General features: G+C 38.7%; 1 protein-coding gene across 4 annotated transcripts in view; it reads right to left on the bottom strand.

The window, feature by feature from the left end:
* The window catches only part of UTP20 (UTP20 small subunit processome component), a 100,106-nt gene that overhangs the window by 52,221 nt on the left and 30,900 nt on the right, over positions 1–16,985 (bottom strand). For all 4 annotated transcript variants that reach the window (XM_032416153.1, XM_032416151.1, XM_032416152.1 and 1 more), the window contains exons 22-27: positions 13,812–13,997; positions 9,565–9,655; positions 8,461–8,546; positions 7,763–7,888; positions 4,202–4,368; positions 2,052–2,260 (exon numbers count right to left, since the gene is read on the bottom strand). In XM_032416153.1, the coding sequence (XP_032272044.1) occupies positions 2,052–2,260; positions 4,202–4,368; positions 7,763–7,888; positions 8,461–8,546; positions 9,565–9,655; positions 13,812–13,997 (865 nt within the window). The remainder of the gene's footprint in view (positions 1–2,051; positions 2,261–4,201; positions 4,369–7,762; positions 7,889–8,460; positions 8,547–9,564; positions 9,656–13,811; positions 13,998–16,985) is intronic.

The following is a 16,985-nucleotide window of genomic DNA, read 5'->3' as shown; positions in this document are numbered from 1 at the left end:
AAGCATGAGCTTTGTAAGCTTTCTTAGGTGTTGCTAGGGCAGCCTTTATTCCAGAGCTAATCTGGTTCCACTACTACTGAGGCACTCCCCTGCCTAGGACTCTTCCTGGTGCCTTGGCTATTATGAAGTTTCTGCTCTGGCTTTTGGGAACATGAGCTGTTCCTAGCCTTGTGCTAGTCAAGAGGACTGTTCTCTGCCTGTTCCTTTCTCATGGTTCTTCCACGTCTGTTCAAGATGGATCAACAGGGACTTGATTTGGCCTTCCTTCTCAAGCAACTAAAAAACTGAAGAGAATCTGTGAGACAATGATTTTCAGATACTAGACAGTGGGCAGCAAAGGGCAGTAAGCCCTGAGAGGGTAAACAGATGAGGTGAGTCCTATACGTTCCCCAGATTCCTGCTTGGAGTTTCAGCGATTAGTGGGAGAAGGAAGAGTCCAGGCACAGGCCAGTCATCCTCCCAGGATGAGGAGACAGAGTAGCGTGGCTTGGGGAGAACGAACAGGCAGAGTACTGGAGGGGAGAAAGCTACACAGACATCTGCAGAGGTTCTCATTTACTTCCCTCTCAGGTCTCACCACCAACTGACATTATTCTAATTATTTGTGTATTTATTTATTTATTCTTTTTCTCCCATGATACTGAGTCCTTACCTGTCTCATTCCCTACCTAGAATGATATCTGGTAGATGGTAGATGTGAAATAAGTATTTACTGAATCAATAAATGGACAGCAATTTTTGTTTGCCTTGTTCACACTGCTCCATCTCTGGTGCTTACAACAGTGCCTGTCACATAGCAGGGGCTCAATTAATATTTGTTGAAGGAATGAATGAAAGAATAAAGAAAATGGTGTCTAACAAAATAGAAGGTGTGTTCTAAATCCCTGGAGCTTGGTAATCAGAGAATATTATGTCATCACTAAAGCAGACTTATATCCATGTGTAGCCCAAAAAACAGCATAAAATTCTGGCTGTCAATTTTTAGTTATCATGACCATATCTGAGAGGCAGTTTACCAGGCATATCCACAAATCAAAGGAAACAGCTTTTAGCCCAATTAAAACTGTGCCCATTTATCATTTACTGAGAATCAACAGCAGAAATCTGAGTCTAGATCTTCACTTCAAGTCCCACTAAGAAGCCTTTAGTCCATAAAGACATTAAGTTTCCCTAAGCTTTCCAAAGAGTGTACTCATGCCCACATACTTGTTTCAACAGAACATAAATATATAGTCTTTAATACAATTCAGAAAATATTTACTGAGCACCATCTTGTAAAGCCTCTGGCAGTTAGCTCAATGCTGGGTCTTGCTACTTATCCTTATTCAAAACATTGCACTCATAGTAGGCAAGAATTTACTTGTAAAAGACCTCTGGGCAACTCTTATCTCAAAATAACAAGGATGATGCTAACCGTATTCTGTTCATTCTCCAACCATTCTTGATAGAGTTGGAAGATGTCCTATACCTCGAGGCTCTTGAAATCAGCTCAACTAACCCTGATTCTAGTTTGAGATGTATATAGAACTAACTCACACCCTATTATTTAAAACCTCTTTAAAATATACAAGTGACATACAGCTGACCCTTGAACAACACAGGGGTCAGGGGCATTGATCCCCTGCACAGTCAAAAATCCCTGTATAACTTTTGACTTCCCAAAATCTTAACTACTAATAGCTTACTGTTGACTGGAAGCCTTACCGATACCATAAACAGTCAAATAACACGTAGTTTGTATGTTTTATGTATTATATAATGTACTCTTACTTTATAATAAGGTCAGCTAGAGAAAAGGTTATTAAGAAAATCATTAGGAAGAGAAAGTACTTTATGGTGCTACACTGTATTTATCGGGAAAAAAATCCCATTTGTAAGTGGACCCACACAGTTTAAACCCATGTTATTCAAGGATCACCTGTAATTTGCATCCTCCAACTACACATAAATATTGAAGACAGTGAAGACTGTTAGATATTCAGGTCCCAACCAATTTTCCAAGTAAAATGCTTTAGCCCAAGAAGAAAGCAACTACAGTGAATGTCTCTCACCTTTTCTCGCTGGTCAAGGATGTGTGATGCAGTCGCTGTCATGCACAGCAATATCTGCAAAATCTTTGGTAAGTATGCACTGATCAGATGACTGATGTTCTTCAATACTATTTCAAGGCTATTTAAGATACCATGCTGACGACCTAAAGGAAGAACTTTAGACAGATCCAAATCTTCTACTGCTTGAATGACTGCAGAATGACATTCTCCTAGTGAAACAGAGATATCATGTAAAAGGAAATATTACTCTCTAATTACAGCTTCCTTTTGTCAATTCCCTCAATTATAGAATATTTTCTACTGTTCCAATGATTTACAGATGATAATGTACTTTCCTAATGTATTTTCTCCTGATTCTCTTACCAAATATTCAATGAACTAGGCATGACAGGTTTTAGTATTATGACACTATAGATGAGGAAACTGAGAATAAAGGAGAAACTTGTGCCAGAATTAAGTCTCTAAGCCCCATTCTCATCCTACTTAGACTACTCCCCAAAACCTGAAATAGTAATAGTCTTTTGTTCCACCTAACAACTTCCCATACATTTTTCTCACTCTCAGCTTTCACTGTCTATGTTGACTTGAGCAGTTTCATAGAAGTGTCCTGCCTGCTACATTAGAAGCTTCTTGAATGCTGAGGATCAAATGTTTTCTCTTGCCACCCCTGGTGAATAAATAAAAGAACAGTCTTTTATAAACAGGCACCAAATTGATTTCATAATTTACTTAAAAGACTTGAATTGTTATTGCATGAGCTTTACTTCAAACCAACTGGTATGAAATCATGAACTTGCTAATTCATACACCTAAATGGTCTATCCAAAAAGAGTATCATTTATAGCTATCCTCTTACAATGGAAGCTGTTTCACTAAACAAAAGCCTTTGTCTTCCTTCATCAGAGCCAACTTCCTTTGCAGGGCAATATTACACTGAATGAAAACATTTTAACAGATGAATCCATTATCATAGAAACAATACAAAATTTCATACAACACATTACCATGCAAATAAATACCTGTGTTGCCTAAAGCAAAGCGATTATGGGGTGAGAGCAGAGATTCTACCGTCAGAAAGATCTACTATTTTCTAGCTGAGTGGTCATAAGTAAAACAGTAAACTCTCTAGGCCTCAGTTTCCTCATTGGTAAAATGGGAATAGTCAAGTAATGATACCTCAGGTGGTTGTTTTAAGGATCAACTGAGCTGTATGTAAAAGGGCCCATCATAACATCTGGCATGGAGTAAATGTTAGCTATTATTATTATTATTAATTACTAACATTATATACCAGAGAACAGACCATACAGCACTTCAGCTCACTGGATATACCTATTATATCCACTTAGTTTAGATGGTGACGTTGAGAGCATAAATATTTACTTTTCTATTTTCAAAAGTATCCAGGGCACAGGAGGTATTCAACAAGTCTTTACTCAATAGATGAATGACTCAGTGAATGAATAAATACTAAGACAATTAAAATTAATTTCTCAGCATGCCCTAAGTTTCTAAGGAGAAACCTATTCATTGTATCTGGGTAAGTACCATTTTTCAAATGGCCTAAATGCACAACAACAGCAAAAATACACTTTTCTTTTCTTTCTTATTTTATTTTATTTTATTTTTTTAAAGATTTTATTTATTTATTTGAGTGAGTGAGAGAGAGAAAGAGCACAAGAGGGGGGAGCGGGAGAGGGAGAAGCAGACTCCCTGCTGAGCAGGGAGCCCGATGTGGGACTCGATCCCGGGACTCCAGGATCATGACCTGAGCCGAAGGCAGTCGCTTAACCAACTGAGCCACCCAGGCGCCCTCTTATTTTATTTTTTTTAAGTAATCTCTACACTTAATGTGGGCCTCAAACTTACAACCTCAAGCTCAAGAGTCATATGCTCCACCAACTGAACCACCCAGGCACCCCCAAAAATACACATTTTCTAATCAGGGGCTTACTGACCCATGGATGATGATAATCGCCAGGATCAACTGTGAGCTTCACCTAATTCAATCAAACTTTAAAGGCCACCAATGAGATTGGAAGGAACAATCCCATTAGAAAGATGTCCAAGAGCATGGGAAACCTAGCCTGAGACATCTGAAGTCTACAGCAGACAATACACATTCAGAGTAGCAGGAAGTTGAGAGCTACCGTTCTTGAAGTGCTTCACAGGTTCAAACAGCAGGTCTAAGAATATCTGGATCTCCTCCGGTTGGGTCCCAGCGAGGAACCTCAGGACAATGGACATGCGGGTGCCTGAAGCGGCTTTCCCCTGAGTTTTACTGCCAGTCTTATTCTTCATTCGGCCATACAAAATTCTAATAAGTCAAAAGAATATTATTTTGTTTGCACATTAATCCTAAAACATAATATTAGTCATTTTGTTTTCCTAAGAGGCTAGAATAGCAATTCAACAGACTTAAAAGGTTATATTATAAAACAAGGAAGGATGAAAATAGAAATTAGATATTTAACATAGAAAATTTAGAACAAAACAAAAAACAACAACAACAACAAAACAAAACAAAAAAAAACAAGGCTGAGGGAAGCAGGAACAAAGAAATAATAACGATAAAAGCAGAAAGGTGGCTCTTTGTAGGAGGAAGAAAACAGTAAAATACGCAAGCCAAATAAAATTGAAAATGAGAATACATAGATTAAAAGCAAGTAAGTGAATACAACTCTAAGTAAAATAAGGAAACTGGAAAGACTTCAATTAAATGGGTAATTCTCTGGAAAAGGAAACAGAACAAAACAAATAAGCAAAAGGAAACTTAAGAAGAAAACTTGAATAGAACAGTAATCATGAGTAAACATGGAACCCATACAGTTCTTCAGATGAATTTTTTAAATTTCAAGGAAAACTAATTCCCATGCTATAAAGTTTCATAGCTAAGAGAAAGAAGGAACAGTCCTTTCTCATTTATGAAGGTTGAGATGGGTTGAGGAACAAAAATAAAATTATAAAATTATATACCAATCTTGCTTATAAACATAAAACCCATTTCTAAATATAGTATCCAGTGCTGCATTAAAACAATATTAAAGCCAAATAAGGATTTATCCCAGGAATGCAAGAAAGAATCACTAGTAAAGCCTATTGGACTGATATAGATCAACGGCTCATAGGAAAAGTTAATATAATCATTTTAATACATGCTTAACAGGCATTCTAATAAAATTCAATATCCATTGCTGATAAAATACTAAACAATCTAGTGATAGGACTTACTTTCTTAGTATGGCAAATGTTAATTTATAATAAATGTTAGTGCTTTAACATTCGAAATTGAAACACAGTGGTTTTTAAACTTTTCGATATTAGGACCCTTTATATTCTTAAACATTTTTGAGGTCCCCAAAGAGCTTTTGTGCATGTGAGTTTTATCTATTGATATTTATCTTGGCAGAAATTAAAATGAGTTAATGTAAATAACAGTTTTAATGAAAAATAATTTTATTTTCCAAATCTCTCCCCCACCAAAAAATAGTGAGTCTAGAGGCATGTTTTACTTTCTTTTTTTCACATTTCTTTATTGTCTTGCTTATTAGAAGATAACTGGATTTTCCCATCTGCTTCTGCATTCAATCATTTGCAGTATATTATAGTTGAAGAAAATCCAGCCTTAAACAGATACGGAGCTGGAGAAAGGAAAAAGTATTTTGTAAGCCTTCAGGTAATTCTTTGGAGATCCTTGTGGATATCCCACTTTGATACTACAGCAAACCCCAACAAGTTAAAGGCTAGTTGCAATGCAGAATCTGAAGCCTTATTAATAAGCTTTGTGATCTCTGTTACATTAAAGTCCATCTGTCTGTCTTGCACGTTGAATGGATCTTTAGCCATGAATGATTCTGTAACTTGCATCCATTATTTGGAAAACACGCCACTCCATGAGAGAACTCGGATTCAGCTGGAGTGCTTTATGCGCACTTCCCACTTCATCATATAAAACAATAAAAAGACAAGTACTCGAGGCTTAAGACTTACCAAGAACATTAAACGAAACTAGCTTTTTTTCTTTTTTTAAACTCCAGGTGTGCGACAATGAAGAATGCCCTGTACAGTTCGGAGCCACTGTCCTGGTTAGTGCTAAGGCACCCGCAGTTTTACCCACCGTTGTTTTTTGTGTTGTCAACACAAATCTGGGCACGGTGCTAAAAGGTAATGTCTTAGTAGTAGTATTAAAAAAGTTCTAACCTCGGGGACCCCCCGAAAGCATCTCAGTGACAGCCCCTGCCAAGAAGGAGCAGACCAAATTTTAAAAAGGGCTGCTCTACAAGCATTACTGTTAAATCCACTAGCAAGACAGGGATAATCACAAACACTACCACCACCGTTAATTCTTCTATGCTGTGTAGGTAATACGTAAATTAAAAAACAGAAAAAAAGAGGGTTTTTTTAACCATAAAAGAACGCAAAATTAATTTGACTAACATTTTCTACAGGCCATGAAGTTTACCTTCCAGCAGGGGAGAAGAGTGGTAAGTAGGAGGCTATGTCGGACGATTGTGAGGAAAAATAAAGCAAGGTAGGAGACTACCAGGTGATGAGAAGAAGGTGTGATTTTACATAAGGTGATCAAGGAAGGCATCCTGACAATATGACATTTGAGAGGAGACTGAGTGAAAAAGAAGAGCTAGTGGTCATGTGTTCAAAGCACAGGGAAGAGCAGGTCCACTGACATGGAAGTGGGCTCTGCGCGGGGCGGTGAATGGGTGGTGGGTTGGACAGGCAGTCTGCAGCTAGGTCATACCAGGCCCTTGCAGGAGGAATAAGGACTTTCTACTTTATTCCCAGTAAAATGGAACCTCAAGGGTTTTTTTCCTTTCCTTTTTTTTTTTTTTAAAGATTTTATTTACTTGAGAGAAAGAGAGAGGGAGAGAGAGCACGGGGGAGGGGCAGAGGGAGAGGGAGAAGCAGGCTCCCCATTGAGCAGGGAGTCCGACTCGGGACTCGATCCCAGGATCCTGGGATGATGACCCGAGCCGAAGGCAGAAGCTTAACCAACTGAGCCACCCAGGCGCTCCCTCAAAGGGTTTTTTTAAGCAGGAGACTAACACTTTGATGACTGTTATTGACTACTACTTTTTCAACTAAGAAAATCCAATAAAAACAATTAAAACTAGTAAGAAAGGTTTGTAATGTGGATGGTTAAATAATCAACACCAAGAATCAATAGCTTTTATATCTCATAGTTATATACCCAATGAATTATTTGTACTATTTCTCAATAATAAAACTTAGAGGAATAGAGGATTCAATTTTAACATTATTATTAAAATAACTCCATGGCAAGATCTTTCCTTATGTTAGGGACAAAATTTTTTTTTTTTAGATTTTATTTATTTATTTGACAGAGAGAGACACAGCGAGAGAAGGAACACAAGCAAGGGGAGTGGGAGAGGAAGCAGGCTTCCCGTGGAGCAGGGAGCCCGATGCGGGACTCGATCCCAGGACCTTGGGATCATGACCCGAGCCGAAGGCAGACGCTTAACAACTGAGCCACCCAGGTGCCCCAGGGACAAAATATTTTAAAATAAGTCTCTATAACAATTTGATTTCCCCAAAACGTTCAATTAAGAAAAAAAATCAAAATAAAATAAAAAATGAAATACTCCATTATAATCACTGAAAGAATCGTAATAGTATATTCATAATTGTTTTTGTGATCAACTTTTAAAAAAATCAATTTTAAACAGTGTAAATACCTCATCAGAATAGGAAACAGATCTGCTCGGTGGGCTGTTTTCACTACTGTATTATCTTCAGAAATGCTAAAATGCACTATCTCTTCCTTAAAGCTTCTGTCTTCAAGCAATCTTTGTAAGTTTTCCCTTTAAAAATGGAATATAGCACAAATCATCACTTAAAAATCAATGGTACTTTAAAAAAGTGCAATATAGTACAGTAATTTGTATAACTGAACTAGGAACTAAGAATATCTACGTTGTGGTTGACATCCATAAAGGAAAATTTTCACAAAATGACAGGTTTTCAAATTTTAAAAGGTAAAAGTGATTATGAGGAATAAAGACTTAGTCAACAATTCAGCTGTTTAAAAGAGATTAATATAAAAGCTTTCTTCAGTTCTCACAGAGAGTGATCATTATGATTCCCTAAGTAACCACCAAGATTTTGACATTACTGAAGCAACAAGAAATGATATAACCTTCTCAACATATACTTATCAATTAGTTGTCTCTTTCCTACCTTATTATCTATGGAGAAGCATTCTTAATACACAAATATACTTTCAATTTTCATTTCTTACCTGAAAATAGCATTATGATTATAGAAGAAAAGGGAAATTTCCAGGCCTTCATAAATTTATTTTAGAAGAGGCTCTCATGTAGAAAGTTAAAAACCAGCCAAAGAAAGCACATTTCTTTAGCTTCAAATAACTTACCTGTAAGGGAGGATATGTGGATGTCTGTATGTCATTATACAATCCAGGGTTATTTTTTGCACCATTTGATCTTGATGTAGCAACAACTAAGAATAATATTTTATAAAATAAGTTAATGAAGTTACATATACACACACCATGGGATAGTAATTTACCTGTGTTAATTTGCTACATTAGATTTCTTACAATCTAAATTTTTAGATGTGGGTTAAAGCTGGTTGCTGACAACAGCCTTACATCTTCCTGGAGGTATAGCACAAATAGAATACGTGCAATGAACAAAGTGGAAACAAAACTCTGACCCCTGAATCCCACATGCCAGACCCTCGGGTCTGTCAGTCTTTTGGTCAAGGCCAAATCCCTTCATAAATTTGGGTTTATACCAGCGGGGCTGGTCCCATGATGAGGGAAAGCTCCCACAACGCTGTGAAAGTAATGGCAATCATAAGATTCCAGGAAAGAAGACCTGGCACAGAGCCTCTCAGATCAGTTAGTTAAGAATTTTGCTTCCTGCAGTTTTGAGCTCTTGCTTTATAAACAAACTGTATCTGAATTACGGGGCAGAATGAGGATAAATTCTGCTGAAATCATAGAAGTTCCACCTAAAAAACATCCAAATGAAAAAAGGAAATTTTGTATCCCCAGATGGCTTAGAATGACATCCAGTGCTTATTCTGCTTCTGACATCAAATTTTTTCTGCCATCTTTTCTGTAACTGAAGATCATATATTGTGACTGAGATAGATTCTTATTCCAACTATCCAGCTTTCACTCAGTGTAATAGATCCTGAAATCCCAGCACTCTGTAAGGCTAACTTACCTAGAAGTAAAAAGTAGTTACCTTTTTTTTTGGCACAACCCCCACTGTTAATACAGCTGATCAATGTTTAGTCACTCAAAATGTCTTTAAAATTAACAATATTAGTACAGTCTAAATCTGTTTCTCAGGACACAGAAAATAATTATTAAATTTTTAAAACACTGTACTTAAAATGTAGACATGGGCCCTATTCATCAACAATTATTAAAAACCTAAAAGTTATTTTGGTGAACAACAGAGAAAACTCACAAAGAACTGCAGTGGCAAGAATTTATTTTACTTACCTGAAGATACAGCTCATATAATTTAGATTCCAGATATAAGGCTCGTGGATTTGAAAACTTAGAGAAAACTTGCAAATGAGCAATTAACTGCCTAAAAAAAACAAAAAACAAAAACCATAGGGTATTACAGAATTAAAGAATAGAGATTTTCTTTTTTTCTTTTTAGAGACAGCGAGCACATGCATGTGGGTGGGTGGGGGGGCACAGGGAGAGGGAGAGAGAGAATCCCAAGGAGGCATGACACCCAGTGTGGAGCCCAATGCAGGGCTCGATCTCACAAGCCTGAGATCATGACCTGAGCTGAAATGAAGAGTTGGACACTCAAGCAACTGAGCCACCCAGTCACCCCCAGAGGTCTTTTCTTTTTTTTGAAGATTTTATTTATTTATTTGAGAGAGAGAGAGCATGAGAGAGAGAGCATGAGAGGGGGAGGAGGGGCAGAGGGGGAGGGAGAAACAGACTCTGCTGAGCAGGGAACCCAATGCAGGGCTCGATCCCAGGACCCTGAGATCATGACCTGAACTGAAGGCAGACACTTAACCGACTGAGCCACCCAGGCATTCCATCCCCAGAGATTTTCTTACGATCACAGTACCCACCAATTTTAGTCTTTCTGACAAGTATGCCAAACACCTTGACTATAGTTTCACTGTGAATTACACAAACAAGTTTTAGTTATTTGCATTTCAGAAATTATTCTCCAGAAATTCTGTATCTCAGGCAGGCCTTCCCCTAAAGTCCAGGCTTCCCCACCCCAGAAAATCATTCAGGATGTGCATAGAATGGTTTAAATTAAACCAGACACAGAAAGAAAGTAATCAGAACAGCGATATATTTGCAAAGCTGAACACAGATAATTTTTGGAATGATTCCTTGTCTGGTTTCTATGCAGTAGACAGAAAGATGGTAAAATACATTCTTCCTCACTTTCATACAACATAAACACTGATGTCAGGAAAGAGAGGTCCATATTTGCATAACCATAGCTCTTGCTTACCAAGAAGGAAGAAGAAAGAACACCCTGTGGTCAGAAGTTAAATATGGAGATGTGACTCCAAGCTAATGACATCATCCACTGCAAGAGGTCAAGAAGAGAGCTTCCACGACAATTACTCGCTTGACTTCTTAATCCATAGGCTCCAGGGAGCTTTAAAAATACTTGGCAAACAAGCTGTTTTCTCTCTGTGTATAACTGATAAGATGTATTAGGGCTTTAAAAAAAAACCCTGAATGAATAAGTGGTTACAACTTGGAGAGATTTTATTTGCCTGTTTCAAGAACAAAAGCAGGGACAAGTGAAGAGAGACAGAAACCAAGCTGCGTGTGTGGTACTGACTTTGGGGAAAGTGACTGAACGCTTCAGAGTCTGATTTTCCTCATCTTGACAAAGACAAGATCTGGACTTTGTGCAAGGATTGAACGAAAAAACAAGAGTTATGGGGCCTCTGCTCCTAAGAATTTAGTAAACAATGTGCCTCTCTGCTCCTGGGCAAAAAAATGCAAAACTGTAAAAGTCTTACTGGTTAATGGAGAGAAAATAATCTGGAAGTTATGACCTTCTTACATATGATAGAGAAATAAGTAAGGTAGCACTTCTGCTTATATTTAGCTTAAATGCCTGTGATGGTTAGTCTTATGTGTCAATCTGTCTAAATTACAATATTTAATTATAACATTAAATTACATGTAATGAAATACTAATCTATGTGTTGCAATTAAAGTATTTTGTAGATATTCACATTTACAATCAGTTGACTTTAAATAAAGGGGATTACCCTCAATAATGTGGATCGGCCTCATCCATGAGGTCTGAAGAGAAAAAACTGGTGTTTCCCAGAGAATAAAGAATTCTGCCACAGGACCATGACATAGAAATCCTAGTCTGTGAATTCTGGACTCAAGACTGCAGCATCAAATCCTGCCTAACTTTCCGGCCTGCTGTCTTGTCCTACAAATTCTGGACCTGCTGGCTCCCATAATCACGTGAGCCAGTTCCTTAAATCTGTTTATACACACACACACACACACATACACACACTCCTTCATCCTCTTGGTCTGCTTCTCTGGAGAGCTCTGACTGATAGGATGTCCCTACATACTTATCACTGAGTCCTTGCAGTTTTACAAATAAACTTTTAAGACTTTCTTTTGAAACATCCATTCTTTCCCCCCAATATTTATTATATTTTTATGAGCCAGGTAGCCTTAAAGAGCCAGAGAGAGGGGCACCTGGGTGGCTCAGTCGGTTAAGCATCTGACCCATGATCTCAGCTTAGATCTTGATCTCAGGGTTGTGAGTTCAAGCCCCAAGCTGGGCTCCATGCCCAGCGTGGAGCCTATTTAAAAAAAAAAAAAAAAGAAAAAAGAGCCAAAAAGAACAGGAGCCAATTTACATGTTTTCAATAAATACTTGCCAGCGAGAAGCATGTTCCATGACGGATTATAAATCTGGGATTATGAATGTATTGAGGTGGCACGAGGAATGTGATTACCAATTTACTCACATTTTCAATGGTGTATGTTAGCAATATTCTAAGTTTGGCTACAGACGTGGACCTTATCCTTAAAGACATTCTGATTTACACAGCAGATCTATAAAAAATTAATATCCAAGGCAAGGAGAGGCACCATGATAGAAGCATGGATGGCTCTTCTGAAAGTCTGAAGCCAAGTTAAGAGAACTTTCAGTTTAGAAGAGAGGAAAAGCTTCAGTGAAGAAGTAGTACAGGAACTGTTTCTGGAAGTATGAGTAGAATTTCAGTTGGTAGAAATGAGGCAAGGGCACAGCAGAAAGAGGGAAGGACACAGAAAAGGTCCAGGGGTGAGAAAGATGAGGCATGACTGGATAAATAGTTTATTCATTTATTCACCGAAGACAAGGACTAATCTTTTGCTAGCTATTTGCTGAGGACATGAAGAAGAAAACCGTGATCTTTGTCTGAGAGGGATAGCAGGGGACAGAACGCTCAGAGATCTGTCAGGTAGAAACCGAGAAAGAACTACAGTTCCAGGATGCGCGGCCATGCTCTTTCTTGCCCCTCTGCCTTACACACTATTTCCATCAGCTGCAGAGTCCTTCCCTGCCCCAGCTGCCTGGCCGACTTTCATCTTTCAGCTTCAGTGGGGCCCTCGGTAGCAGTCTTCTCTTTGTGGTAGAATTAAGTCATTTTTTAGTATGTTCCTGTAACACGTTGGTTTTTTTGTTGTTTTTTTATTTGTCTTATCCTTGAACTCCTTTAAAAATACTTCTATAAAAAAATTCAACCAGGCATCAGACTGCTTCCTGCGTAGTGGAAGCTAAGTACCCTTCATCTTTGCAGCCCAACACTCATTCATTTGAGACACAGAGCTACAGAGAGAGAGAGAGAAAGCATGAGCAGGGAGAGAGGCAGAGGGAGAGGGAGAAGCAGGCTCCTCGCTGAGCCAGGAGCCCGATGTGGGGCTCGATCCCAGGACCCTGGGATCATGACCTGAGCCAAAGGCAGACGCTTAACCATCTGAGCCACCCAGGAGCCCCTGCAGCCCAACACTTAGAAGGCACTCAATACAGTTGCTGAATGAACCAATAAATGGTTCGTGGGAAGACTCAACAAAGGGGCGTATCAGATTGAGATCTAAAGTTTTAAAATAACATGGAAGCACCAATACACTGGATCCTTGCTGCCCCAATTCAGACAGTCTTCAAGTAAGCTGCAGGAACTTCTGAAAGCCTGATCACTTCTACTTTTTCTAAGATTTCTTAACAAGTTAGGTAAATGAACAACCCACAGGACAGTAAAGAGAATGTAAAAGCATGGGGAAAAAAAGGCAACCAGGCAAGAAGTCAAAAGGCAAAGTAAAAGTGCTGACACAGTTTATTTACAAGAGAAGAGATGTTCCATTACGTGGTCCCCTAGCAAAGAAACATAACACCCGGTGCCATCAAAGTGAAGGGGAAAGGTCCAAGAGCATTCAACCACTCCAGGCCCAATACTCTATCTGTAAAAAAGACATGATTAGATGACCCCAAAGTCCCTCCAACTCTAACAGTCTGAGGCTAACTAAGAAAAAATTAGTAATAACAAACAAACAAAAAACTCTGAAGACAGGAAGTTAAGAAAATCCCCGGGGGATATACAGCACTTATGTAAGTAATCATCTGGGTGGTTCATCTTGTCCAAGGCTCTGTCACACTCAGGCCACCAGAGGTCTCATCCCATTTCTCCTAGAACCCTGGATCTGTGATCTTTCAGCAACGCTGAACTTACTTTGCTGCAGCTCTTCTTGTCTTTTTCTTCTGTGAGGGTTCGTCCATGGGCACCGCTTCTTCCTCCAGCTCTTCGGCGTCTCCAGCAGCAGGTTCCTCTTCTACTTCCTCTGCTGCCCCCCCTTTGGCTTTCCTTCGCAGATCCTGGGTTGGAGCGACTTGAAGGTCTGCCGGGTAATACTCATTGCTACAGTGGAAAGAGATGAAGCCGAAATGTCCTCATTCTGTTTAGGACAGACGGATGCACGGCCACGGTTCAGAGTCACGCACTGAGCAGTCTTCAGCGGCACCTCAGCCGAGCCTCCTCACATTATTCTTTTTCATTCAGCCCCGCTGAAGTACCCTATCTGACAAACTACCAGTAACTGCAGTTGCACTTTTAAAATCGCACTGTTGAAAAGTCCCTTTTGGACGGAGTTGGAATCAGTCTCCCTGTTTCTGGAACCATAACTGGGGAAGGCAGTGTAGGGTTGGATTATATTAAATAATTAATTAAAGCATAGCATTAAGAGCATGCTGGTCACTTTCCACCAGACACATTCTACTCTGCCAACGTCCTTTTGCAAATACAGTGCCGCAATGAAATTCAGTCCTCTGGACGTGGTCTGGTAAGACAGATGGAACGGTCAACTCTGTTGCTTTAGGGGGCAGTCACAACATGACACTGACTCAAACTGAATGTCCAAGCAATGAAAATCAGTAAGTCTTTCCCTCTGTCTCTTTAAACTAAGCTTGTGGTATTCACATTGGTATTCACATTTATTTTTATTAAATTCCATCCCTTTAATTGTGGCCCATTGTTTTAAGTAACTAATATCATCTTGAAGGCTGTCATATAGTGCACTGGTTTTGTGTCACTTTAATTTACTCATCCAACAGTTATTCATTTGTTGTCTGTTTTGTGCAAGGCACTGGGCTATGGATGTAAGGAAACTGATCAGACAGACTTTAAAGTCTGCACTTAAAAATATACTGATAAAGTAACATGTGTGAGGACAGCACCCGATCAACACACAGAAGAAACTCCAGGTTAATACACATTAGACGACACCTGGAGAGTTGAGATGCTACACCATATTCGATTTTGTATTGTCACCCAGCAGGATCTAGCACTTAACACATTAAAAACGGATGAGTGAGGATTAAAATGAGCCAAGGTGCTGTGTCACTTATACACCATACCATCATCCACTTCATGACACCCTAGTATATTCTCAACACTCAGTTAGCCATATAGGACATATTTGTTTAAACCTTTTCTCCATACATTAACTGAGAGAACTCACACAGAGCGCTTACAAGAGTGCTCCCAGTACGCGGCAAGTACTCATTAGATGTCACCTATTATCGGGATACTGTTGTCATCATTAGTGATTCCTGCTTCTGGTTTGGTTTGCTCAAAGAATGGTTATAAGAGACTCACAAATTAATTCTAATACTGAATGGTTTGAAACAGGTTTCGAAATACAAATTTCTAGTCAAAAACTAAAGAATAAAATAAGATAAAATAAAATAAAAAGCCCATAATATGTTTCAAAGTTGGAATTAAAGGTGACATTTGAGTTTTCCATTAGTTTGGATCATCTATATAAAAGTACTTGCTACAGGTAATCATTGCCAACTAATTTTAAATATTTAAAAAAATTGTGTATCTTTAGTCTCTAAGTCTTTTTAAATTCAGAAACCACTTCTCTTTACCGGCTCCTCTCTCCATCTCTAGTAATCCATTTGTAATCTACTTCTTTCTTTAGGGAAAAATTTGGAAACTTAACATGGTAAGAAATTTATTTCCTATTAACACCATTAGTCCTAGCTTGCATGTGTATAGCTTTTTGCACTCCACAAAACAAGTGATAAACATTATATGATCTTCAAAACAAAGCAAGGAAGCTAAATATCACTGTTTTCATTCTCTAAGTAAATTAAAGCCTGAAGAATCAGGTGAAAAAATCATTACTCTTCCACCATGGTATCTAGTGACCTGCCTGAATTTTCGCTTATAACCTTTGCCAGAATGAATTATTCACGTAAACTTTTCTACTTATGCATTGGATCCTATCTTCTCTTAACTGTTCAAAAACATGACTCCAGCAATTTTATTCCTGCTCTTGCATTACAAATTCCCCCCCCCCTTCATTCAAACCAGCGTTATACAAATATATGCTGTTTAAATCTTTCATAGCTACCTAGCAACAACAGCTCTCTCTGCTCCCACATCTCCCTCCACCTGTCTGCTTCTTTTTTATAAGAACTGTCCATACTCGTTTTCATTTTTCTTCTTCATTTCCTTTTAAGCTCATTTTAATCAGGCTTTCATCCCTATTAGGTTAACCAAAACAACTCTTGTTAAGGTCACTTCTAAAGCCAATGGTCAAGCCTTATGCTTCATCTGACTGATGCCTCAGATACGTTTGATCCAACTGATTACTTCCTCTTTGAGATACTTTCTTCACTTGGCTCCTGGGATACTACGAGGTCTTGGTTCTTCCTCTGTCACTCTTTCCTGGCTTCCTTTGCTGGTTCCTTATCTCCAACCTCTATAAATAGCAGTATCAGTCCTTGGAAGTGTTTTCTCTCTACATCTGCACTTTAGGTGTGGCCTCATTCCTGGTCACTTAATTTAAAAAAGTCATCTGTATACTGATGATCCTCAAATTTATAACCTTTAGGCCAAACCTTTCCCTTGAGCTTTAAACTCCAAATTCAACTGCCTACTTAACACTCCTACTTAGATGTTTATTCGGTATCCCAAACTGAACATGTCTAAAAATGAACTCCGGATCTTCCCCACAAATCTGCAAACCTCTTCAATCCTCCCAATCTCAGTAAATGGTGACTCTCTTCTTCCAGTCGCTCAGATCAAAACTTTAGAGACATCCCCAATTCCTCCCTTTCACCCTCCTGGATGGCCCCTCTGCCCCCCAAACACCCATACGTCTGATCTGTTGGCTGACCAAACCCCACAGGCTGATCTGGTTGTAATCCTTCAAAAATATTTTTTACTGAATTCAAATCCAAGAATATTCAGAATTCAACCACCTTTCATCAGTTGTACTCTGTACAAGATAATACTAGTACCTTGGTCAAGTCACCATCATTTCTTGCCTGGACTTTCATAATCTCTGAAACTGGTCTCTCTGTTCTGGCCAACCTACAGTCTATTCTCAACATGATA

The sequence above is a fragment of the Phoca vitulina genome, unplaced genomic scaffold (assembly GCF_004348235.1).
Source record: "Phoca vitulina isolate PV1807 unplaced genomic scaffold, GSC_HSeal_1.0 scaffold19, whole genome shotgun sequence".
Lineage (NCBI taxonomy): Eukaryota > Metazoa > Chordata > Mammalia > Carnivora > Phocidae > Phoca > Phoca vitulina.
The sequence above is the reverse complement of the archived record's forward strand: the minus strand, read 5'-3'. Positions and strand labels throughout refer to the sequence as shown.